Source organism: Capricornis sumatraensis, chromosome X (genome assembly GCF_032405125.1).
Source record: "Capricornis sumatraensis isolate serow.1 chromosome X, serow.2, whole genome shotgun sequence".
Lineage (NCBI taxonomy): Eukaryota > Metazoa > Chordata > Mammalia > Artiodactyla > Bovidae > Capricornis > Capricornis sumatraensis.
In genome coordinates, this window is record NC_091092.1 from 66,602,211 (window position 1) to 66,629,315 (window position 27,105).

Consider the following 27,105-nt stretch of genomic DNA (forward strand, 5'->3'; position numbering starts at 1 on the left):
TTCTCTCAATTTAATCTTAGTATCATTAAGAAATATAGTGCTAGCTTTGTTTGCAACATTACTGTTGCATGCATTTTAGAAAGCCACATTTGACTCAAATATACTTTTGTCATATAAGCCATACTGAATATCAATCAACTTGAACATCAGAAAAAAGGGGAACTTGAATCTTTAGACTTCAGTACAGAATGCTGTATTTTAAACATCCTATCCTGTAATAAAACCTTAGTAGCTCTGAAATCCTTCTAAATAGTACTGAACTAATCTAACCTGTTTTCCAGTGAAATTTCTTTCAATGAATACACAAAACTTTTGCCATTTCTGGAATTCAATTTCCAGGTACCATATAAAGATTCAGTGACTAAGTGACTGATGGATGATTGCATTTTATTTTACCACCCCATTTACAAAACTGCATAAAAGTGAGGCCTTTTATGCAGTTAGGCCTTAATTAGATATGATTTTTTTCAGAAAGATTTGTCTCTAGTATGATCAGCCAAATAAAGTGGTTGTCTTTGCTCTTCCCCTCTGTGGTTGAATTATGTTTATACCATTAAATAGACAATAAGGTTTTCTGCAACCATTCTATGGTGCTCCTTAAATTCTTTAAGTAATTTCAAAGGGCTATGAGATCCCCTCTCAATTCAAATACTTGAAGATCTTTAATAAAAAGAATGTAAATTTATAATTTAATATCAAGCTATGTAACCAGGTGAAAGAGTTTGTGAAATTATCTTCCCATGTAGCATGTCATATTTTCTAAATAGCTTCTTTCTTTATATTAATCTTACTATATAAGAGCCTCCTTGTGGTGTCTCATAATATGCTGATTTTTTTCTGATGGTCGTCGGAATCCCTTCTTGCAGAATTCACACCTGTGTGGGTAGTCTTTTGTATGTATTGATATCACATGTCGTTTAAAGCCAGATGCATCTGTGGTGCTGTATTCACAATACTCACATTGGTAAATCTTCCTTCCAGTGTGAGTCTTCATATGCTTTTTGAGCTCATTTTGTTGTCTGAACCCTCTTTTGCACCTTTTACACTTCAATGACTGATCCTTAGTATGAACTGAAAGGATATGACCACTAAGAATAAATGGATCTGATGTTTTAAAGTCACAGTGCCTACACTGATGAATCTTCCTACCCTTATGGATATCACTATGCTTTTTGAGCTCAGAAGGGCGATGGAAACCTTTATCACAGACCTCACATTTGTGAGGAAAATCCTTAGTGTGGACAGATATGATGTGCCGCTTAAGGTCACTTGAGTTGGTGCTCTTATGGTCACAATGAGGACACTGGTGTGTCTTATGTCCTTGAAACAAATCCAGATGGCGTTGAAGTTCTCTCTCATCACCAAATGCTTGGGGACAATGCTCACATTTATATGGTAAATTGTTACCATGCTTAGACTTAATGTGAGTTTTCAAATTTGATTGATCTGCACACCTGAAGACACAATACTGACACTGATATGGCTTTTCACCAGTATGGGTTCTCATATGTTTCTTGAGTTCAGAAGGATGTCGAAAGCCCTTCCCACACTCAACACAAACATGAGGAAAATTCTTGCTGTGAACAGCCAGTAAATGTCGGTTTAACAGTCCTTGTTCCGCAGTTTCATAGTCACAGTATTTGCACTTGTGCATCTTCGGCTCCTTGTCTCTTAATATAAGTTTATTTGAACTCAATGGACTAGCTTCTCTGTATCTTCGTGTGTATTCTGTAAATTCATGGGTTTTGTCAACTTTGTTTATAAGCTTATGGCTTTCTAAATGGTTATGGAAACTCACTTTCTTGTTAGTTGTAAAGTCACAATCTGTACACTGATATTTTTTTCTCATTAAATGATCAGGATGATTCTTCATGTGTCTTTTCAAGAATCCTCTGGATTTAAACTTTTTTGTGCAAATATGGCAAGGATACACTGTCAGGGGTTGTCCATCAGGGCCTATTATAACAGCTAGATTAAAAAAAAAAGGAAGTTGTAACATTTGGCCAGACTGTTTTAAAAGGGTTTTACAACAAATGCAGCAAAATTAGCTGACATTCACAATGTGAGAACTATACTAGTGGAATAAAACCCTGTAAGACAAGATGTAGATTAAAACCAATTTATAATAAAGTAAAGCTCCAGGAGTTAGTGATGGACAGAGAAGCCTGGTGTGCTGCAGTCCATGGTGTCGCAAAGTCAGACATGACTGAGCGAATGAACTGAGCACACTAAAATATAATGAGCAGCACTCTACTATAGACCATTCATCTGCCAAAATGTTATATCACATATACTTTGTAACAACCTGAAAATTATCTTTTAAAAAACATCATCTGGGTAAAAAGCAAACAAGCACAGTTTTGCTAAGTAACAGTAAAACATTTTTTAAAAAACCCAACTACTTAGATCAAACACAAGTATATGAGAGTAGGACTAACTACACTACAAACAACTGACTTATATTCTCAGGTTACAAAACATACTACTGCATTTCAAGTAATTATAGTATTCATAAAGCAATGTATTAGTATTTTACCTGTTTGCCACTGCCTCATTTCTCCCCTTCTCCTCTTCTTGGTTTTTTGTTTAAGTACTTTATTTGCGTTAATGCTATCACAGATTTGAAGGTACTGTGCTGCTGTATTACTTCTGTTTTCTAATGTTGAGTCTAAATTATTTCCTGAAAAAAATCAATACACCATTGAACTATATATATTTATACTCTTTTCATTTTGATTAAATTACTAGAAAAAACTTAGCATTCGGTTGCCACTGAAGTGCTAAATTTCACAAAGTACATTCATTTCTCAAGTGAATATGCAAAAATATGATACCATACAAAATTAACTAAAATATCCAGCTTATTTATCCTAAAGGAACAAACTGATCAGGTAAATGAAACATAAACTGAATTTTATGACCATGAACAAAATATTGACATCAGTTCAACTTTCCCACCAATGAAGGCTGATGAAATTAAAGAGATTTAGCAAAGAATTAATTTATACATGTCAGATAACCAATACAATCATGGTAACTGTGTAATATGTGACAAACAACAACTTCTTGTATTTATGCTTCAAAATGGTTTACTTAATGTTAAAAGTAGTAAGATTGACTTTTTAAGAGTTAAGATAAATGTGACAGGTAATTTTCCAAAATTTCAATGGAATCAATGTATACAAAATACTTTAATATCCGTTCTCACAATCTCTTGTGTTATGCAATTTAGTTTAAAAACGTAGCCCAAGAAATTGTTTAGCTTAAATGCTATGATATGTATGTCTCTCATTAATTCACCTGAAATCTATATTTAAATTTAGAGAGTGAAAACCTCTTAAGGTTAGAAACAAGATAGATACTTTATTCTCCCTGTGTAAGAAAATAAAAAGAACTATCAAGCATGGAATAAAAAACACTATATGAAATATATTAAAACTAAAAAATACTTAAGCTGACACATGAGTTTTATGTAACATCTATATAATCTACTGGCTGCATAAAAATTAAGAAAATAGTTCCATCCCAAGGAGAACATTAACAAGTGGTTGATATCATGGACAATTTTTACTTTCATGTCAGAAAAATTTATATTTTATAATCTTTTCCATAGTAACCTTTTATGGCCATGCAGTAAGTGGCCTGACATTTGTATCTTGAAAAAGAAATTTTTTTATTTCTACTTTTTGGCCACATCATGTGGCATGTGGGATCTCAGTTCCCCAATCAGGGATCAAAACTGCACCCCCTGCAGGGGACACATGGAGTCTTAACCAGTGGACCTCAAGGGAAATCCTGAGGTAAATCTAAAATGAACTGCATTCACAGAATAACACACATTATGTCTCTAAATAAAATTCCTTGAAGAAATAAACTTACAACTAACTAGATATGACTAGGCAAATAAGAGTCTAATGGGTCTGTACACACAAACTAATAACTCTTTATATACCAAGTAGTATACAAAACCAGCTATTTAACTTACATCTCACATATAATGCTCTCTCACCTGATGACTGACAATCTTCATACCTTCGAGAAACTCTTCTTTCATCTCCTTAAAAAAAAAAAAACAACAAATTAAAAACTGATAGACTGAGTATAACAATTATCATTGGATCGCATCTACAAAACCTTACATCAATCACCATTCCTTGGATTAAACTTTTTGTTGTTGAGTTCTTCCACTCCCATAGATTAGATAATTTCACACACTGAAAGTAAGGGCTGTTGTGAGTATCCTTGGAACTAACTTATAGGAAAACCTTACTTTCTATATAAAACCTGAGTAAACATTCTATGAGGCCATCATCACCCTGATACCAAAAGCAGACAAAGATACCACAAAAAAAGAAAATTACAGGCCAGTCACTAATGATGGGCTTCCCTGGGAGCTCAGCTGGTAAAAAATCCACCTGCAATGCAGGAGACCCTGGTTTGATTCCTGGGCTGGAAGATCCCTGGAGAAGGGATAGGCTACCTACTCCAGTGTTCTTGGGCTTCCCTGGTGCCTTAGATGGTAAAGAATCTGCCTGCAATATGGGAGACCTCGGTTCTATCCCTGGGTAGGGAAGATCCCCTGGAAGAGGGCATGGCAACATACTCCAGTATTCTTGCCTTGAGAATTCCCATGGCAGAGAAGCCTGGCAGGTACAATCCAAAGGTTTGCAAAGAGTCAGACACAACTGAGTGACTAAGCACGTCACTGATGAACATAGATGGAAAAATCCTTAACAAAATTCTAGCAAACAGAACCCAACAACATTTTAAAAGGATCATACACCACGATCAAGTGGGCTTGATCTCAGGGATGCAAGGATTCTTCAATATACCCAAATCAATGTGATATATATTATTAATTGAAAGATAAAATCATATAATCATCTCAGTAGATATAGAGAAAGCTTTTCACAAAAATCATCACCCATTTATGATAACTCTCTAGAAAGTAAAGAAGGATCATACCTCAACATGATAAAGGCCATACATGACAAACTCACAGCAAACATTAATCTCAGTGGTGAAAAACTGAAAGCATTTCCTCTAAGACCAGGAACAAGACAAGGGTGCCTACTCTTGCCACTATTATTCAACATAGTTTTGGACGACCTAGCCACAGCAATCAGAAAAAAAAAAGAAATAAAAGGAATCTAGATTGGAAAAGAAGGAAAACTCTCACTGCTTGCTGATGACATGATATTACATATAGAAAACCCTAAAGATGTAACCAGAAAATACTAGAATTAACCAATGAATATAATAAAGTTGCAGGATATAAAATTAATACACAAAAATCCCTTGTATTCCTATGTACTAGCAATGAAAAATCAGGAGAAATCAATGAAACAAACCCATTCACCACTACAACAAAAGAATAAAATACTTAGGAACAGACCTGCCTAAAGAGGCAAAAGACCTGTATGCAGAAAACTATGAATCGAAGATGACACAAACAGATGGAGAGATACAATGTGAAAGTGATTATATTACCCAAAGTAATCTACAGATTCAATGTAATCCCTATCAAACTACCAATATATTTTTCACAAAACCAGAACGAACAATTTCACAATTTGCATGGAAGCACAAAAGACCCCAAATAGTCAAAGCAACCTTGAAAAAGAAAAACACCTGGAGGAATCAACCTTCCTGACTTCAGACTATACTACAAACCTATAGTCATCAAGATAGTACAGTACTGGCACAAAAACAGAAATATAGACCAATGGAATAAGATAGCAAGTCCAGACAGAGATAAACCCATGAACCTATGAGCACCTTGTCTTTGACAAAGGAGGCAAGCATATTCAATGGAGAAAGGATAGTCTCTTTAATAAGTGGTACTGGGAAAATTGGACAGCTACTTGGAATGAAACTACAATACTTCCTAACACCACACACAAAAATAAACTCAAAATGGATTAAAGACTTAAAATGTAAGGCAAGAAACTATAAAGCTCTTAGAGGAACATAGGAAGTACACTCTCGAATATAAATCACAGCAAGATCCTCTTTGATCTACCTCCAAGAGTAATGGAAATAAAGACAAAAACAAACAAATGGGACCTAATTAAACTTAAAAGCTCTTGCACCACAAATGAAACAATGAACAAGATGAAAAGCCAACCTTCAAAATAAAAGAAAATAATTTTAAATGAAACAACTGACAAAAGATTATTCTCCAAAGTGTGTAAACAGCACATATAGCTCAATACTAGAAAAATGATCAATCAAAAAATGGGCAGAAGATCTAAACAGATACTTCTCCAAAGAATACATATAGATGGCCAAAAAACACATGAAAAGATGTTCAACATCACTATTATAGAAATTCAAATCAAAACTACAGTAAGTGTATCACCTCACACCAGTCAGAGTGGGCATCATCAGAAAATCCACAAACAAATGCTGGAGAAATGTGGGGAAAAGGGAACCCTCTTGCACTGTTGGTGGGAATGTAAGCTGATACAGCCACTATGGAGAACAGTATGGAGATTCCTTAAAAAACTAGGAATAAAACTACCATGTGACCCAGCAATCCCACAGTTCAGAAAGACCCATGTACCCTCAATGTTTCCAACAGCAGTATTTACAATAGCTAGGACATGGAAGCAACCTAGATGCCCATCGACAGATGAATTGATAAAGAAGATGTGGTACATATATACAATGGAATATCACTCGGCCTTAAAAAGAAATGAATTTGAGTCAGTTCTAGTGAGGTGGATGAACCTAGAGCCTGTTACACAGAGTGAAGTAAGTCAGAAAGAGAAAAATAAATACAGTATATTCATGCGTATATATGGAATCTATAAAAATGGTATTGATGAACCTATTAACAGAGAAGGAATGGAGACACGGACATAGAAAATGGACTTGTGGACACAGTGGGAGAAGGAAAGAGTGGGATGAACAGAGAAAGTAGCCTCGACATATATATACTGCCATGTGTAAAAGAGATAGCTGGTGAGAAATTGCTATATAACACAGGGAACCAAGCCTGGTTACTCTGTGATTACCTAGAGGAGTGGGGTGGGGGAATGGGAGGGAGAAGGGGGAGGTGATATATGTATAATTATGACTGATTTGCTTTGTTGTATGGCAGAAACCAACACAATATTGTATAGCAATTTTCCTCCAAATAAAAAGTAAATTAAAAGATTGGAAATGGGAGCTGTTCTTACTATGCAAATGAAAACAAGACTCCATGGTTTATAATTAAATTATATTTTTTAATTAAAAAAAAGAGTAGATATTTCTGCAGAATACCCTCAAAATTGAAGATGCTGAACAAATGACTGCTGAATGAATGAAACTTTGACAAAAATCAAGATAAATTAACACATTTGAACAACAAAATTTTTCAAAATAAAAAATATATCTGGATCATCCTGAAAATTAAGTAGAAATGAGATCAAATAGAAAGGGAAAAAATAACTTGATTAATTTACCTTTCATCATATACTTCCTAGAAGAGCACACCTGAATTTCTGTTCCTTTTCAAACCCCGATATCTTATTTTTATGGTGTTAGTACAAAAGAGGAAGGACCAATTTTCAAAGGACATTTCTATTTTAAGAAAAATTAAACTTTCAAGCTGCTCACTTATACAGGTAGGATATAAAATAAACCCTACTGAAAAAAATGCATTAAGCAAAGTTCATTTTAAATAACACAAGATATGTGGTATAAAAATCATGTAAGTAACTTGAAATGAATCAGTCCACAGCAAAACATAGTATTAGCCAACTCATGGTGGGCATTAGCATAGCATATTTAATGACCTAAAGGCTGATGAAATATATGTTATGTACTTATTAGGTTAAAAAGATGACAGTGTCCGACCATATACCGCAGCCCAGACAATAGGGACAATTGTTTTATTAACATCAAAGTCCTCAAGTTGAGTCTCAGGGAAAGTTCCTTCCTCTTCCCCTACAATGACTTCCATGTATACTTCATCTGCTATTTCAGCACAACCTAAATTTTAGAAATAACTGCTTGCTTATAACCCCAAATATTTACTAAATGGGTAAAAATTTCCAAATGATTCTTTTTCAAGATTTCAATTTGGTAAATTTAAAAATTATATTAGGCATTTGGGAGGCTAGTGCCACCAGGAGACAATAATTCATCAAAATTCTTATCCTCCTCTTAGAACCTAATCCTATGAAAATGACTTTCAATTTATATAAAACGTGTGCTTAAAATATACTGACTGATTTTACAGTCCATTGGGCATTACAAATTTATAAGAAGAATTGTATTCCATAATTCTGGATGATAATTCTTTGGAACTCAGAAGCATTTCCCATAGAATCAATTATGAGAAAGCGGTCCATGCTATCCTACATATTGTAACTTAAATGCAGTGCTGTACATGCAATGAAAAAATTGTCAAAAATACTAGTAACTAAAGAATTAAAAATTAAAGCAAGTAAAACCATATATATACATGGTTATAATATAAAATGCTGGTGCTCAAAGCTATGTGGACACCAATTAAGATGCAGGATTTTCAGAGACCTTACTGAAGACAAAAACATTAAGTTAGACACTTTAAAAAATATCGTTAGTATAAAAGAATTTAAACCTAGAGGGTCAATAAGTTTATTTTATGTGAAATAATCCACTTAGATTTAATCTGTTAAACAGAAAACTGGCTTGAATTTATGCTTTTCCTTTAATTTACACAGTGGTATTTTCTACTCATTTGAAAAATGTGGAAAAAATATGGGACAAAAGTATCCCTCTCCTAGGTTTCCTTTCTTTCAATTAACCAGAAAGAGACACTGGTCTAAATTTTGTACATCCCCATGGAATTCTGGCATCAGCTAACCTAAGCTTCAATCTCCCATCTTCCATTGTGCCCCTTCTTACTGACCAATGAGTAAAAAAGTAAAGAATTTAGAGATCAAGTAGAAATTCTTTTTCTAATAAAGTCCTCTAGACTCATTTGTTTTTGACATTTTCAGCTGTGGTATATTATTCATGTTTGGGATTGGAATTCAGCTCCCCATGAATTCTGGGGAAGGGAATTTGAGGAGTGGGGATCATAGTGCAGTATAGGTAAAGCTAAGTATTGTCAAGGTAATGCAGTCAAGGGGAGGCTTTTTCTTTTCTAGGGTAAATCAAAATAGTTTTTGTTTCAGCATGGCAAGAAGACAGAAAAAGCCTTAGGGAAGGGCTGCATTCCTATACTGAGGTGAGGAGAAAGTAGGAAGAAAGTAAAATGTCTTCTTAAGGAAATGTGTACTATGGCAGGAAAGCAAATGTCAGGAGCTTTTTTCACCCTGTGTGGTACTCAGCTCCAAGAAACCTTAAGCAGCAACTACTTGGAGATCATCAACAGCATAATAAGTAAAAATCCTGGTGGCTTGACTTGGAAGAATACTTACTCAGCCAATGCCTCAGTAGCAGAAGGAGACACCCAGTTAGCCCTTCCACTGCTAAACTCAGAAAGAGGTCAACAGTGCTCACTGCCATGTGCAAAGAACACCGGCAGCAGAGTTAGGCAGACATGAATTCAAATCCTATGTTCCTCATTTAATATTAGATGACCATGGGCAATTGCTTAACTTCCTTGAGCATTTTCTGCTTCCATTAAACAGGGATGATACCACCTAACTCAGAAATGAGTTATAAGAATTAAATGAGATAATATATGCAACATATGCAATACACACACAAAGTAGATTCTCAGTAATTACCTACGTATTTGTGACCTCTAGTAACGTCAGGAACCATATGTTGCTGATCTCTGTATCCCAAGTATCTGAGACACAATATGTTTGCTCACTTGAACAATACACGTATTCGTGAATAGTCAAAAGGACCCTTCCTTCTTAATTATAGCAAACGGTCAGACTTATTTTATTGATATTTGCTACTATGTAGTGCTTAAATCTGAGATTACTTTTTTTAGAAAAGAATGCATGATGTCTATGGATGAGTCACTATAGTGCCATTTTTTTCTTACTGATATCATCTTCTTCTTGAGAAGAATCTTTAACTGCCATGTAAACCATCTTCTCCCGCTGCATTCGGCTCTGGTCAAGCACTCCAGCTACAGAATGTCCATTGGTGTACTCACTCTCTGTGACAATTTCTGTTCCACCTTAAAAGTTAAAACATGAATCAAAATCAGTAAGCATCATAGAATAATTTCCTCCCAGGTGGCTCTAGTGGTAAAGAATCTGCCTGCCAATGCAGGAGACCCAGGCTCGATCCCTGGATTTGGAAGATCCCCTAGAGAAGGAAATGGCAACCTACTCAAGTATTCTAGCCTAGAAAATCCCATGGACAGAGGAGCCTGGTGGGCTATAGCCCCTGGGGTCACAAAGAGTCAGACATGACTGAGCACACTTTATATCATAATAAGGAAGATATATTAAAATATTTTCCTTTAGAAAAATACTCACCCCATATATTTTAAGTGTCAAGAGAATTATCATATAAATTTCACTTTAAATTATCAGTCATTACTAAGAAATAACAACATATGTGCAAAGCACTTTGTCTTTTACATGTATTTATCCATTTAATCCTTGTGATAGTATTATAAGGTAGTTACTACCATTATGACCATTTTATGGATGAGGAAACTGATGTAGAAGAAGGTTAAGTAATTCACCAAAGGCCACTTAAATGGTAGAACTAGGATTAAAATCCAAGCAGCCTGCCTCTAGACTACCCTTAAATACTCACAATTTCCTATTCTAAACCAAACTCCCTCCACTCATGTTTGAAATCTCAACTGGAATCTTCTACGCGTTTGAAAGAATCTAAGAATGACTTGTTCTGTACCATATTTATATACAATTATATATATATTACATATGTATATATAATTTTAAAATATTCTATCCCTAAAGAAACCTATTAAAAAGTTGCACTTTGAAGGCAGTATTAGAATGGTTTCCAGAAAAGATAAGTTCTAATTCCTAACCATTATAGCAATAAACTTAGTATTTATACCTATTTCAACATCATCTTCAGCCTCGGCTTTAAATATATACACTTTTATTACTTCTGAACCAAATCCATCTTCTTTAACATCTTCTTGTGAACCATCACTGCTGATTTTTAATGGTGTGTTCCCCATATGCTCTAATTTTTCCCCAACATCATCTACTGTAAAATATAAAGAGGAAACTTTTTCAGCCAAAAAGTACCAGTGACATTTAGTAGGTGTTAAGCATTAATATTAGTGCAATGTGAAATAATGTGTTAACAACTTACCCACTGTATTCAATTAATAACCTATTATGCAACCATTAAAAGTGGTATAGTTCATGAAAAAAGAATTCAAGACAGATAGACTAGGTGATCATAATTGTATAAAAATCTAGTCACAGATAATACTTATATTTCAGCTTTAATTAAAATGGTTTGTGAAAAAATTAAATAATCTTCCATCATGTTCAACATTTTAAGCTAAATCCTAACAGCAAAATTAATAACAAAAATTAGAACATAAAATATATAGTACTCATAAAATAAGCTGACATAAACAAGTTTCCAAATTAAGTAGCAGCCTGTCTAAACCAATTAGCATAAGAAATCTTGTATCTAAAAAAGAGAAAACACCTGAATTATCTTATAAAAAGGGCTTTTTAGAAATCATAAAAATAAAACCTTAGTAAATACTTAGTAAATACTCCTGTTGAGCCAATGGAAGACAACTTCAAATCAGAAACTGTGTATTCTTCTAGACTTAACTGTTGTATGCTTTGCTTCAAAATCATCATAAAAGCAACAATAATTACTTACACTTAAAGTATACTTAAAATTTTTGATTTTTTAAGAATAGTGTTTAGTTTCAAGTAAATATTGTGCACAAACAATGCAATGAATATATTATATTCATAGAATTTATTCTTTGGACATAAATATTAAACAATATATTCCCCAAAATATTAACATCATATGCCTACCATTTTTTTTATTTCAATGCTTTTTCTGTCCCTATAAAAACTGAAATGTAATCTAAGTTGAGAATCTGCTCCTCCCTATTATATATATCATAGTATCACATATGAAATAAAAAATCATGAAGTCTTGACTACATCTAATCAATTCCAGAACTACTGAAAACAGTGACATTTAAAAGTTTTTAACTCAGTACTCTTAAATATATGTATTTCAGTTAAGATCTACATGGGTCAAAGTCTAGCCTTTATCTCAGTTTCAAATTCGATATGCACAAATTCAAAACTATTCTTTTGGTCTTTCACAATGGTGAAAAACAACACACTTCAGAAATTCTTCCTACAATGCAAAGCTACTTCAACTTTGTGACTAAATATAAATGATTCCACAATATTTAAGAGTTCAGATAGTTTACTGTCTATGAAAGAGAGCACCTACATTATCAAAATAAATAGAAAAAATTTTTTTCATTTTATCATAGACCCTAATTCTATTCCCACTTTTTTGGTAAACAGATTTTTGACAATGGGGCAGGTTAAAATGAAAGAAAAAAGATGAAGAATCCAATATTATTAGTTTAACAATCTCTCTTTTAAAATATGTTGAATAAAACAATGAGATCTTTAAAAACATTACAAGAGTCAAGTAATGTCTTCAGAAAAAAAGTACTTTCTCATTCTTAGAAATAAAGACATAGAATACTAAAAATTTTAAAAGTGTCCAAAATATGAATTTCTTAGGTTGGAATAATTTACAGTAAATTAATGAAAAAGATAGTCTCATATGATAAATACTATTTTATACACTTTAGTGGTTTAAAGTGACCACAGTTCCTCCTACGATCAACTGAATTCAAACTGTAATTCACAGAATTAAAGCTCATGAAATGAAATAAGACATTTGTTTGGTCACTTCTCAACAGAATTTCACTTTAAGTATTGAAATTACTGTTGCTATTCTGATTCCATTCATACCTTTCCTTAATGTCCACAGTTTAATGTGTACCTTATTTTGTACTTAGATTTCTCAGAATGAACAATTTTGAAATGTACTGAGTAAACTTGTTCTGTATTTTATGTTCATAGAAGATGATAAAGTTATTAGATATGTTAGTGTACAGTTTTAGTTTTAGAGATAAATTACCAACTTCCAAGATTTATTCTATATTCTTCATTATAGAAAGTACAAAGTTAACAAAGACTTAACAGGCAATCAACAGGCTTTAGAGATAGATTCTAAGTCTTTTCTTAATGCAGATAATACTCAAAATACCTAAAATTCAAGCTTAACCTTTTTGTTTGTTATAAGGTTTACAACATTCAAGTCCCACAGTGTTGTTTCTCAATCTACATGTCATCCCAGCTAGTAATAAGTGGGTAATATTATATACAACACAGAATTCTACTGGTGCTAAGTATAACATTAAAATAGTAAGGTGGATTATTTACCAGCCCCCACAAAATGTGGTATCATTCAACATTCTTCTATAGACAACTGGTACAATTTGATTAAAATTTCATTTTAGTAAAATGTACAATATTCCTTTAAAAAACTAAGTAGGCTTTCTACTGTATCCCCTTCTTGTTACATCTATCAAAAAACTAATATGGTGAATATGATATTATTAGTATAAAGTACAGCTGACTCTTGAACAATGCAGGGCTTAGGGGCACTGAGTCTATACACAGTCGAAAATTATATATACCTTTAGAGTTGGCCCTCCATATCTGTAGTTCTGCATTTGCAGACTCAATCAACCTCAAATTATGTAATACTATAGTAGATATTTATTGAAAGGAATCCTTGTATTAGTGGATCCACACAGTTCAAAGCTGTGTTGTTCAAGGGTCAACTATATACTGCTGTACCACAGGGATGGGATGAGGCAATGTATAATGGATCCAGAAGGCAATGGCAACCCACTCCAGTACTCTTGCCTGGAAAATCCCATGGACTGAGGAGCCTGGTAGGCTACAGTCCATGGGGTCGCAAAGAGTCGGACACAACTGAGTGATTTCACTTCATTACACAATGATGAAACAAACAAAAATGAATACTATTTAAATCACAAAGGTGTTCTACTTCTATGTGTATATACCCAAGAGATCTAAAATCTATATGCACAAAATCTTATCCATGAATGTTCAGGGCAGCATTACTCACAACAGCACAAAAGTGGAAACAACCCAAATGTCTATTAACCAATGAACTGATAAAATATATATCCATATAATGAAATATATGGATATATTCATCAATATATAGAAATGAAGGACTGACACATGCTACAACATGGATGATCCTTGAAAGCATTATACTAAGTAAAAGAATTCACGCACAAAAGGCCATATATTATACCATTACATTTACATAAAATGTTGAAAACAGCAAATCTATAGAGACAGAAACTGGATTAGTGGTTGCCTGAAGGGTGAGTGGACTAGGGGAGTGTCTGCTCAAAGGCATGAAAAAATTTGGGGGGTAAGAAAAAAATCTAAAATTGATTATGGTGATACAATTCTGTGAATATATGAAAAATCACTGATGAACACCTTAAATGAGAGAATTGTATGGCATGTGAATATCTCAATAAAGTTGTTATATTAAAAAATACAAAGGTGTTAACTCTTTCCTTTTATCCCTGAAATTGGTGAGGTTTCATGATATCTCCCATAATGACCCTACCAATATATTTTTCTTTACACAAAACTATTTTCCTGAAAGAAATAAAAACTGATTTTATAGGTAAAAAACAACATTGAATGCATTATATTGGTTGATTATTTAAAGGACTCTCCTTTCTCCAATGAAGTTTTTCATAAAGGAAATCATCACCCACAAGTGTCTTATGGGTGTTAGGTATTTTTAAAGAAAAGAACACCTGGGACAACTTTAGACAGATAGCTATCCTATATTAATTTCCAAGTTACTTAGCACAAGTGGAATAGCTATCTGTTAAGATAAAGAAATTGTGACATTTGGTCTGAAAGTGGAAAAAACTTAAGATGTACCTCAGTGACTGAGAGAAGACAAACTCCCTACCACTAAAACCCAACTGCTGATGAGATTTCCTTATAGGGATTCAGGAATAAGATAAAAGTCTGTTTTAAGTTCTCAATTTTATCTCTTAGAGTAGTTGAAGATGTCTTGGGAAAAAACCAGAGAACTTTTAAAATTAACATTGCAGGCTCTCAAGGCAATTTATTCTTGAACTTCTGAAGATTTAAGGTCAACAAAACCCAAGAGGTAAAAACATGAATTAAAATTAAGAGATGAAGAAAACAAAGGACAAACTAAATCAAACTAGAGTAAAATAAAATAAATGAAAATGGTAAGATAGAGTTATTAGTCCCAATTTGAATATTCTAACCATTACAAAAAAGGATCTGGGTGGTAAGAAAATAAATTATATAAAACATTTCATTTTTACATATCCTATTTTCTACAATAAAAAATTATTTAAGTTTAAAAGGTATTTATTTAAAAATTGTTCGTTTCTTTACTAATGATTAAGGAGGTAATTAATCTCCAGTCTGAATTCCCCTGAAATGACCCCACAGCAGTTCCAGTATTATTTGAGTAACACAATGTTCCTTATAGTTCCTTATCAGTTCCTTAATGTTCCTTATCAGTCTAATTCTATTAGACTAGAAGGACAGAAGTCTTTTGCACTTGACACATATGGTAACATCAAGATAAATATTTTAAATTAAAATATTCTAGAAACTTAAAAGAACTTTTGCAGGATCAAATCACAGAAGATATGTTGAGATATGACTACTCACAATACATATAACGTCTAAATTTTAGACCATTTTAATACCAAAGAGTTTAATTTGACAAGTATCCTTTTAAAGGCATAATGAATTTGTTTTGGTACAGAAAGACTTTCGACTTTTGCCATACTGTTTTAGAAAACCATAATCACAGTTTTGCTTTTTAAAAGAAAAAAATGTCAGGTTAAGATGTAAATATGGAGCTCCTTTAGTAATCCACATCAATTGAAAAAGAATAATAATATTTGCACAGTCTTTTAGTGGCTTAAATTATTCACTTCAAAACAATATAAATATTTACTTTGAAGTGCTTATAGAGGGAAAAAAATTAACACATCAGACTTCAGAATCATAATTACAAATTAAATGTAATGTGTTTTAAGTTCACTGATACACATACATAACATACAATCATTTTACATACACATACACATATTCTACCTGTTAATTCACTTCTCAATCAACCATTTTTTATTTTAAAAAATAAAAGAACAAAAATCCTCCCTTGAAAAGTGAAATTGTCATCTAATCTTTACTCCTTCTAGCATGATGCCTTCAAATTTTATAAGGAATAGATCCACTTCTTCCTCAAGCTCCACCAATAACTTATCATAACATTTTTATTATTGCTGCTATTCAGGCAAACCTACCACTTGAAATGAGAACAAGATACTTCTATCTTCTTCATTCAGGTAGAATGTCTTAAGAACATCATAAAGTCAGTCTGATATAAATTTGTTTTAAGTATTTTGCACAGACTATACACACACCTAAACAACAGAAAATAAACACAGGCAGAACTGTAGAATACAATCTGAGTTGATTATTTACTTTTCCTTATTTAATTAGAAAAACTAATTATACATTTCTTAACATGTTATGCTTAAATTCCTAAGCAAAACTGAAATGACAACTCCACTATTTGTCAAATTAAAGAGAAAGCGGTGGTTGCATAATTACCCATTTTGAAATACATATATTCACTATTAAAATTTTGTGTCATTTAATATTCTTTTTGAACCTTCCAAATTCATATTTTTATTCTAAGATATCAGTAAATTGCATTAGTTTACTCCATTGTAGGTATGAATTTTCAGAGTAAATTAAAAACATGAGCAAATTCAAAAAACCATCTGAACAACGCAGCTTTGAAAAAAATTATTTTTCAAAAAGATTACCCCCATGACTTTTATTGAACAGATCCCCCATCCCAGAAAACCTGTTCATGTTATACATAAACCAATTTCTACCAAGTAATTATGGAACTTAAATGTCACTTACAAGATATCATTAAGTAGTCTTCAGAAGTGCTCTTGACATCATCATCATCATCATCTTCAGTTTTAATAGTAACTGTAGAACCAGGAACACCACCAGCTGCTTGAATCACAGTTTCTGTATCTGAATTAGTTACAAGAACCTCCTCTGAAACCATTGTGGGAGAGTCAACTCCTGAAACACAATCTTGGACCACATGTTCCAAGTGTCCATCAGGACCAGTAACAAGATCAGCCACAAAAACCTGCTCAGGTACTCTAACAGTTTCTGTAATTAGCTCAGACGTCAAGATGTGATCACCATCATCTTCCTCTAAATCTTCTTCAATAGCAACATCAGCCTCAAGTACAGCTTCAGGAACAATTACACCTTCTGTTACTACATCAGTCTCAGTGATGATATCAGGCCCATGGACAACTTCAGCTGCAAGGCCATGATCAAGAGTTATCCCACCATCTGTGACAACATCAGAAACTAATACAGCCTCAGGAACTGAAACAACAATATGGTCTCCATCGATATGCGCAGTACCAGTCATTCCAGCAACTACAATACAAATTATCCAAAGAAAGTAATCTTATTAATTAAAAGTATTTATATATCAGATGACATAAAATAGTTTTTAAATTAGAAATAGTCCTGGGAAAATTAGAATTTTAAAGAACTACTGATAATTAAACTGCAGTAAAAACCCCTACCAACCAGGAACTGAGGGGGAAGTGAAAGAAAATAATGTTAGTAAAATCTAAATTAAAACCTTAAAAATAATATACTTTATTTTGAAGTAAAACATAAAAGCCACAGTGAGATATTGAACAGCTAAAAAAAAGAAATAAATAACACCACAGGTCGGTGAGGATGCAGAGAAACTGAATCTCTCATATGTAATGTAGCAGCCACTCGAAAATCATTTGGCAGTTTCTTACGAAAAACATGTACTTACCAATACAACCTAACAATTGCACTCTGCAGCATTTCTCCCACAGTTACTAAAATATGTTTACACACACAAAAAATACATGAATATCCATAACAATGCATAGTAGATATTATTTCTAGTAGTAAAAGAAAAATACAACTCAAATGTTTGCAGCATGCAAATGATTGGTTAAGCCATCTCTGGCACATCCTCGCTATGGAATACTACTCAGCAATAAAAAAGGACAAACTATTGATACATTAACAACCTGAATCAGCTGCCAGAAAATTGTGCTGAGTGAAAAAATTCAATTACAACATACAATATACTGCATAATGTATAACTGGAATCATTTATATAACATTCTCAAAATTCTAAAAGCATAGAGATGGAGTACAGATAGCAGTTGCCAAGGATGGGGGTGTATGTGACTATTTTGGCATAGCACATACACAGTGATGGACATCATAAATACATGCTCACTATATATCTTCATTGTGGTGATGTCTATACAAATCTATATATGGAACAAAACTGCACAGACCCATATACACTCACACACACACAAATGGCGAAAACTGAATGAGGTCTGTAGTCTAGATAATAGTAATGCACCAATGTTAATTTCCTGTTTTTAATATTGTACTAAGATGTCACCATTGCAGAAACATGAGTAAAGGGTTTATGGGACCCTATACACTATTTTTTCTATTTCCTGTGAGTCTAGCATTTCAAAAAGTTAAAGTTAAAATAAAAAGGACACAAAACCATGAAAGGTTGCCAATATGTTAAATTGAGTTAATAAAATATTACAGCTTAATACATTAGACAATACATGTTATAAACATGAAAGTCTCTGAACTTCTTTATTTTATAAGAATTACTATATTCAGGGACTTCCCTGGTGGCCCAGTGGCTAAGACTTTGTGCGCCCAGTGTAAGGGACCCAGGTTCGATCCCCGGTCAGGGAACTAGATCCCATATGCTACAACTATAAGATCTAAGGAGATCTGAGTGCCATAACAAAAACCAAGCACAGCTAAATAAATAAATGTGAATTTGAAAAAAAAAAAAAGAATTACTATATTCAAAAATGTAAAGCATCTTTTAACATCTGATTTGGGGAGAAGAAAACAAGTCATTTTAGATAAAGATTTGGTTTATTAAAAAAAAACACACATATAGACTCTGAATTGTATTAAATTCTAAACTAGTAAATTGTAAGAATAAAGCTTTAAATAACATTTATCTTGAGCAGCATGGTAAACACCAACTCCTACCCTCTTGTAAATATTGTAAGACTGTAAAACTCCTTCATGAGTAATTCTGTTACATTCTGCCTCTCTGAAGTGATGCAGTAAACAAATTAATAGAGTTTATGTACCAAGTTATAAGAAAATTACTCCATGAATCCAGTACAAAGCCTTTTCTACATAATGATCACTTTCTATACAGTAATAATCTGAAAGAGTGCAATTTGTTACATGGTTCACTATTATTAACCAATTCATTAAGGAAGTTTGCTGGTAAATTAGGATGGAGACCAGTAAACACACTAAAAAATAAGGTGAGAAGGGAAAGTTACCTTTCAACCCTTCTGAAGTTTTCTCACTATTCTAAAATTCTCACCGAAACCACATTACCCAAAGGACACAGCCTCAGCCTTGAAAATCAGTAGACAAAAGGAGTGTGTATACAATGAGAACTTTCTACTCACTTTTTATTCCACTGGTCATTTTTGTAGACAGGGAGATGGTGAGGGTTCAAATTTAGTATTCAACCAGACTGAAAATGTGATTTTTAGCGAGGAAAAATTAAATGCTAAGCCTATAAAATTCACAGTACTGAAATTCTATGTATATGAATAACAACATTAATACAGTATAAAATTTTTTCATAAATTAGACTTAAAGTGTGGGAAATTCCATTTATTTAAGAACACAGCTAGAAGATAGTTTGTTTCCTAAAGGTAGACACTAAAGAAGGATGGAAGGACAGAATAATGCTAGTGCTGGCTTGGGTTCAGATTAACCTGTTTGGGAGGATTCTAATAAGATGGAATAAGTGCTTTTCAGTTTACCTAGCAGGAACTCACATGTCAAAATAAATCAGATCTAAACCAAAAAAATACAAACATGCTTGTTTACCCTGAACTAAATAATTTAAGAATCTTAGACCAAGAATTGATGAGTTCCCACAGGGTACTGACAGAAACTAAGACCATGATCCAAAATGCTTTTCATTAAATTTTGCTCTTTCCTCTTATCAACTCATTTGAAATTCTACTGAATTTCTAGACAAAGTTATTTATTTTAGCTACACACTAGCTATATTTATTATTGAATACTATGCACCAAGCAACCTAGTATTTTACATATAATATCTCATTTAAGCCCCAGAACTTCGAAATAAGCGAGTATTATTATCTCCACTTTAAACATAAACAAACGACGGTTTAGAGAGATTAAATAAATTTGCCCAAGGTTCAAGCTGGGAACTGAATGCATTTTTTTTTTACTCTAGACTGGCTTTTTTAACTTGCCTAAATGAGAACAGAAATTACTTACTCTAGAGACTGATTTTTAAGAAATTTATAGGGCTAATCAAGTGAGTCACTACTAAAGGAATAGATTAAAGAGAAAGAATAAAAAGACCTACCATAGAGTGACTTATTTAAAATTCAAGGCATTTAGTAAGCAGCATTAAAAGGCATTAACATTTTATCTCACTAGGTAGCAAACTATAAACAATATGAAAAAAAAAATCTTTTAAAAGTGTGAAATCAATTAGATGACCAGATAACAGTAAGAGACAAGTCATTATTCCAAGCATTTCCCTTGTTACTAAAGTTGCTTAAATTAAATGTGAATAGCTGAATTTCACCAGAAAGCATAATATTTAGTATTTGGGGGGTTTGTCTTGGGCCACCATATACCGCTATTTTGCTACTAAGTCTCAAAGCAATACGGGCTTCCTGGGTGGCTCAGTAGTAATGAATCCACATTTGATCCCTGGGTTGGGAAGATTCCCTCAAGAAGGAAAGGGCAACCTACTCTGGTATTCTTGCCTGGTAAGTCCCATGGACAGAGGAGCCTGGTGGTCTACAGTCCATGAGGTCACAGAGTTGGACACAACTTAGCAACTGAATACACATGCACACTCATGCCCAAAGCAGTATGGACTTTTTTTAGCAATAAAATCCTAAACAATTAGATTCAACAGCACAGATTCCAAGGACAACTATTATACTGAGACATGCACAAGTTATCACATAAAGCATACTATTGTAAAATTTAAAGTATCCTTGAAAAGAAACTGGTCCAATAAATTTCTGAATTAAATGAACAGTTCAGACTCTTAATATAGTAGCCATTTCATACCAACCAAAAATGGAGAAAATTTAGAGATCCTATACCACACAGTGTGTTTACTTAGCTAGCTCTATGTATGCTACACTCATGTTTCACAAGTATCATTAATTTTAGGTGTGTAGATATCTAAGTTTTTAAGCTAGCAAAAATTTAAAGAGAACGTACCTAATTTCTAATCAAATTTTAGAATTTGGAAACCTTAGTATTAGATATAAGGGATTAATTAAGCCTCAATTAATTGATGGAACAATGGAAAGAAAGCTAAGAGGAACACCAATTAAAAATTTACCAGCACCAGACATTTTTTCAATCTTTGAAAGGAATCAAGCTTTGCTTGCTAATAGGCAACTTCTTCAGGAGTGGGGATGGGAGGGCTTTCTGGCACTTTATCAGATGCCACAGGGTAAGTAAGATTTTGTATAAAACGGACAAAATACTGTATTTCTTCCATAAAAAAATCTTATTTTGCATCATTTATTTTCAGATTCCAGATATAAAAGATGTCATATAATATTTCTCCTTCTCTGTCTGACTTCATTCATAGAGACTCACACACTTAAGAGAATGAACTTATGGCTGCTGGGGCAGGGGGAAGGATGGAGGCAAGGCATAGTTGGGGAGTTTGGAATAGACATGTACACACTGCTGCATTTAAAATGGATAACCAACAAGGACCTACTGTAAAGCACATGGAACTCTGCCCATTTGGCAGCCTGGATGGGAGGGGAGTTTGGCGGAGAATGGAAACATGTATATGTATGGCTGATTCTCTTTGCTGTTCACCTGAAACTATCACAATACTGTTAATCGGCTATACCCCAAAACAAAAAGATTAAAAACTACCTTATTTTTAAAAGGTAAAAAGTTAAGCTTATTATACTGAAAATTATTATAAACTTATTATACTGAATTTCAAGTGTTCCACAATTTGAAAAACTTATCTCTTGCAAGGAATTCACAAAATTCTTTTTAAAATTTCTTACACCTCAGGCTTTTGCCTTCTTCTAGAGTTCATTCCCATACTTTTTCCACCTAAAATCACTTCTAGGTCATCTATAGTCAAACAACTCACTTCTAATTCTTTAAGCAGAGTAAATCCATGATTCCTTTTTGTATCGTCAATTAACTACAACTACCACCACATTAAATCTGGAGAGGACATTAAATGTTATCTAGCCCAACCCACTCATAAAAGTGAATTAAGTAATTTGCCTAAGTTTACATAGATAATTAATAGGACTGCCAAGACTAGAATCTAGTTCTGAGTCTCATTACAGTGGGCTTTACAACATGAGACAAAATAACATATTCAACCATATTATCTAAAAATAGTATAGCCTTTTCTTAATTGAGCAAAGTATCACTCTTTGTAGTCTCCCATTTCTAATTATATCTTTAACATTCCACAATATCTCATGTTTCTATTTACTTTTTATCCCAATTTACCATTTGTCTCTTCTACTCTCACTTTGATCTTTTCTGTAATTCTTACCACCCTATCACTGCCACTTATACTTCAGATACCTCTCTCTTCTATCATTCAGACTGACTTTGCCCAAATTCAGATTATTTGCTGTTAAGGGTACCTTATCATTTTCATCAAAATGACTACTGTTAAGAGGCCGCTGAAAAATCTGGTCACAAAAAAACAGGGTTTTTTTTTTTTTTTTTTCCAAGAAAAGAAAAAGGTAATGCTATCAATGAGAACTTTCTAAGTATATGGCATCAGAATATAATTAATCACCTAGTGCAAGATATTCCTCTATCACTATATAAGCAGCTAACTTCTTTGAAATGATGAAAGTACTTCCATTTCCAGCTTTATTAACAATGCAACTTAAAATGTATTTTATATTTTAACATTTTCTAACATGAGAACTGCTGTATTTATATAAATTGTTTTTCATTTCCAATGATGTATTACCACTATATTCCAAGTTTCCTTACTTCAATCTACCCAAAAAATTATAAGAATGATTTTAACTAGACTACTGACACATAGATTTACTTAAATAAGCCCTACAAATGTATTTTCCTGGTAAAGGAACAATTTTTCATTGTAATTATCCCCTTCCCCAATAGAGTTTTGATATTTAGTTACAAAGAAAAAAATACAACAAAGAAAATGCTTTACCAAAATCCTGCATAATCATGGTATGGGCCATTCTAGAGTCTGATGTGTGCAATCCAAGACTTCCACCACCTGGATCCATACTTAGTAAAGTTCATTCACAAATCTCTGTAAAAGAAGTGTTTTTTTAAAATAGTTTAAATGCATTTAGGTCAAAGTCAATTGTTTTGAGAAAAATGCAATTGAAAATGTGCCTCTCAACCAGGTGTGCAAATCTCATTACAAAGGAAAACAAAGCAAACAAACAAAAGAAACCTTGTTTTATGCTTTATGTGACAACCATAAATAAAAGAAGGGTCAGTGGAAGTAAACCAAAGATAATGGAGAAGAAGCACAAAGGGTGATGAGCCACAGGGAAGTGATAGACGCAAGCAAAAGAACAAAATTGTAGTATTGAGGTTCCAGTTAAAATATAGGTTATTAAATAGGAAGAAAAGGAACAAGATGACAACAGACAATAGTTGGGGTATTTATACATTACTAGAGGACTCAGGTGTCTAGTATTAGTGAATTTCATCCAGTGGCTCTCATCCATTTCTTCCAGACCCAGCTCAGCTCTGCAGCGTAGCTCTGCAGATAAACTTGTGTTTCACCTCTGGCTCCCGGGGTTCTACTTATAATGAAAAATGTTCTATCCCAGTTTCCCTGGAGTTCTTTGAGCCAGTAAGGACTTCTTGCCTTACTCTACTACAATCTCTTGGCTCACAGTTTTGAGGGCTCATGAAACATGACTGCTTCCTAAATGTAGTAGAGATAAGATCAATCACATACAAACATTTAGCAAATTGGTTCTTTCAGAATAGCTTTTACTTGTAACTGTAACTTGTAAATTTTTTCATTAATAATTAATAAAGCCATGCTAGCCTCATGCTAGTTTTGGAAGCAAGGGCTCAACCTATTTCATTTCAAATGACTTATACTATATTTAAGATCACCAAATAATATGGAACCTAAAATTAGGTTGTACCTTAATGTTATTTCTTAAAGCTATATGTATACTTTACTCTCAGATACAAGCTTCTAAGCAAATCAACCAAAAAATCTGTCAATTTTATAGAACATTTCCTCATTTTTAGTTAGAAATGTTTAATAGATTTGGCTTAATCTATTCTTAAGTACAGCTCCACTAAGATTTTTTTTCCTTGCCTCAAAGTTCTATAGGTGTACAGAAGGCAGGAAAGTCTCACAGAGTGATCTTTATCAACATTTGAGTCATGTATCTCAAAATCCTACAGCAGTAGGTGACATCTCTGTATATTACAATGATTCAAACAAAATTACTTTATGTGTGAGCACATTCTGAGCTGTATTTTTGTTATCTTTTTTAAACACCACATTGTTTTCTGCCTTCAAAATGAAGTCAAGAGAGTTCACAAACTACCTGGGTCTTCAGAGAGATAAATTAAAATACCATAATGACTTATTTCAAACATTTAAAACAGTGTACTATTTCAAATTTAATTAGAATAACTGCTTTATCACATAACCAACAGAACAATTACAAATGTCTTTAAAATGTTTTAAACAGTTAATTTTGCTTAATTGTTAAATAAAACATGAAGTAATTTGTAAATCACCTTAATATGAGTATCCTGAAGAAACTGTAGATTTTCTTACATATTGTAAAATAAAATCTGCAGCATTTTGTTTTTGTTATTTTTCCTTCTGAACTACGTTATTTTCTTTGGAAGAACGTTCTTTTTACCTATTGTAAAAATACATTCACAATTAGATATCTTAAAACATTTTAAACCAAATCTCTGACACAACTTAAGAATTTTTCTTTACACTTTAATGTACAGGATGAGATTAGCTCAAAACTGTTAACCTAAAAAGCAACCAAAGGGATTCCAACAGAAATAACTACCCACAACGTTACTTCACTTAGAATCCGACCATCTGATTAAACTAAAATCTTTCCTAAAGCATATTTAAAAAATCACTAACAACATTTTATTTTGGAAAGTAAAAGAGAACCAACCGAGGGCAAGCTTTATTCTTGCCAAATCCATAGGAAAAAAATCTGCACTAGTGCTCAATGAAGTGTAAAAATTTTAACACATAGCGCAACTCTTACAGGAATTATCACACTGTAAGAATATCAAATAAACTGAAGCACCTTTTTTTCCCCATATAGAAAGTTTCAATAAGATCAATATGAGAACAGCAGTGTGTTAAGGATTCAGTAGCCAATATAGCTAGGCTTCTCAGTATTCTGAAGAGTATATTTCACATCCTTATTGAATGGAAGTAACCACCAAATACTCTTCAAGAAAACATCTTTCCCTCAGTTTATGTGGAGCAGAAATCACAAAACAAAAATCAAAGCAAGACAAAAATAAAAAACAACCCCCCCCAACACACACACATTTTACTCTCATTCGTCTCCTCTAAACAGATTCTTCAGGGCCTAGCTTCTAGATGATGTAAATAGGGTGAGGGACAGTAGAAAAATACTAAGGCGGCAGAAAAAGACAATGTGAAAGTAGTATAAGCAGAGATAGGAGACAAAGGAGCCCTGGCAACTAGCAGTATTGCAGCTTTGGACGCAACCCTCTTCCCGCATCAGTCTCCCTTTCCCACGACCATGCCAAGTTTCAATCATTCTGAACAGAACGCACACACGTGCCCTCCCATACATTACCCATCTCCCTGGATCTTCAACCAAATGAGAACCTTCGCAGTGGAAAGGCAGAAAGCGAAGAGACAAGAATACCCTTTCCCCTCCTCCCTCACTTGGTGCAGCAGTCGCCACCGATACTACCCACGCCGTGCTGCCCAACCCCTCACCATCCTGCTCCCTTTGCCCCGCTACAAGGGAGACGGCGGCAGGGAACCAAAATGGTGGTGTTTTAGCGAAGGCGACAGTTGCAGCACACAGCCTCCACCCCCACCGTAGGCTCTGACGGCTCCCTAGCCCCTAAAATGCCAGATTCGGTGCCACCCTCTCGCAAACGCCGTTATCCCTCGAGCTTTCCAAGGTTACCAACCGCTGCTGGCGGAGACGGGGGCGGGAGCGAGATGGGGGAAGTGCAGCTGAGAGCAATGGGGGGGGGGGGTAGTGTTGCCGAGAGAAAATGCCAGGGGGCCGCCGCATTCTTCACCGTTTTGTTTTCCGCCATTTTCCCGTCACCCTAAACCACCGACGGCCTCCACGACGGCTCTAGCCCCCGGGGGCTGTGGCCTGGGGGAAAAACAGGGCAGCTGAAAGAGAAGTAATTCTCTCAATTCCCCCAGCCACCCGCTGCTGAGGAGAAACACTGTCTGCCCGAGGGGAGGGAACGCTTAGGGACTAGACGCCACTTCCATTGTTCCTGTCGCCCTACACTACGCTCTGGGTGTGAGCCTCTCCTCAACTCAACCGAGCGACACTGAGAGCAGCCGACTCAAGTCCCTGTACTCTCTCAGGAGTCTCCTTACCTGCCGCGGCTGCCGCCAGTTGGATTTTGACCGCGCTCCGGTTTTCTGCGGGGGGGGGGGGGGGGGGCGGCAGCAGCTGTGGATCAGCGAGCTCCTCACATTCGGGTTTCCGAGGTTCCGCAGCTCGAGCCAATCACAAGCTACTCTGCGTCTGGGAGGCGCGCCGCCTAGTCCTCTTTTATACCGCGCCTGACTTGCTGAGGTTGCATTACGTCACGCTCCCCTTGCTGCAGGGTAGGGGGCCGCGGGGGGAGCGCGCACGCGCGCGCGATCGATCGA

The 27,105-nt window shown here is 34.3% G+C and overlaps 1 protein-coding gene across 2 annotated transcripts; it reads right to left on the reverse strand.

The window, feature by feature from the left end:
- Nucleotides 1-375: 375 nt before the first annotated feature.
- ZNF711 (zinc finger protein 711) lies at nt 376-26,863 on the reverse strand. 2 transcript variants are annotated; one of them, XM_068962075.1, is made up of 10 exons: nt 26,827-26,863; nt 24,984-25,111; nt 23,410-23,514; nt 16,989-17,531; nt 10,978-11,133; nt 9,980-10,117; nt 7,846-7,980; nt 4,010-4,057; nt 2,537-2,680; nt 376-1,968 (listed from the first exon to the last, which is right to left on the reverse strand). In XM_068962075.1, the coding sequence occupies exons 3-10, from the start codon at nt 23,486-23,488 to the stop codon at nt 791-793; spliced, it is 2,421 nt and encodes an 806-aa protein (XP_068818176.1). In that variant the 5' UTR covers nt 23,489-23,514; nt 24,984-25,111; nt 26,827-26,863; the 3' UTR covers nt 376-790. The 2 variants fall into 2 exon arrangements, with proteins under 2 accessions (XP_068818176.1, XP_068818177.1); XM_068962076.1 differs by lacking the exon at nt 7,846-7,980.
- Nucleotides 26,864-27,105: the final 242 nt, after the last annotated feature.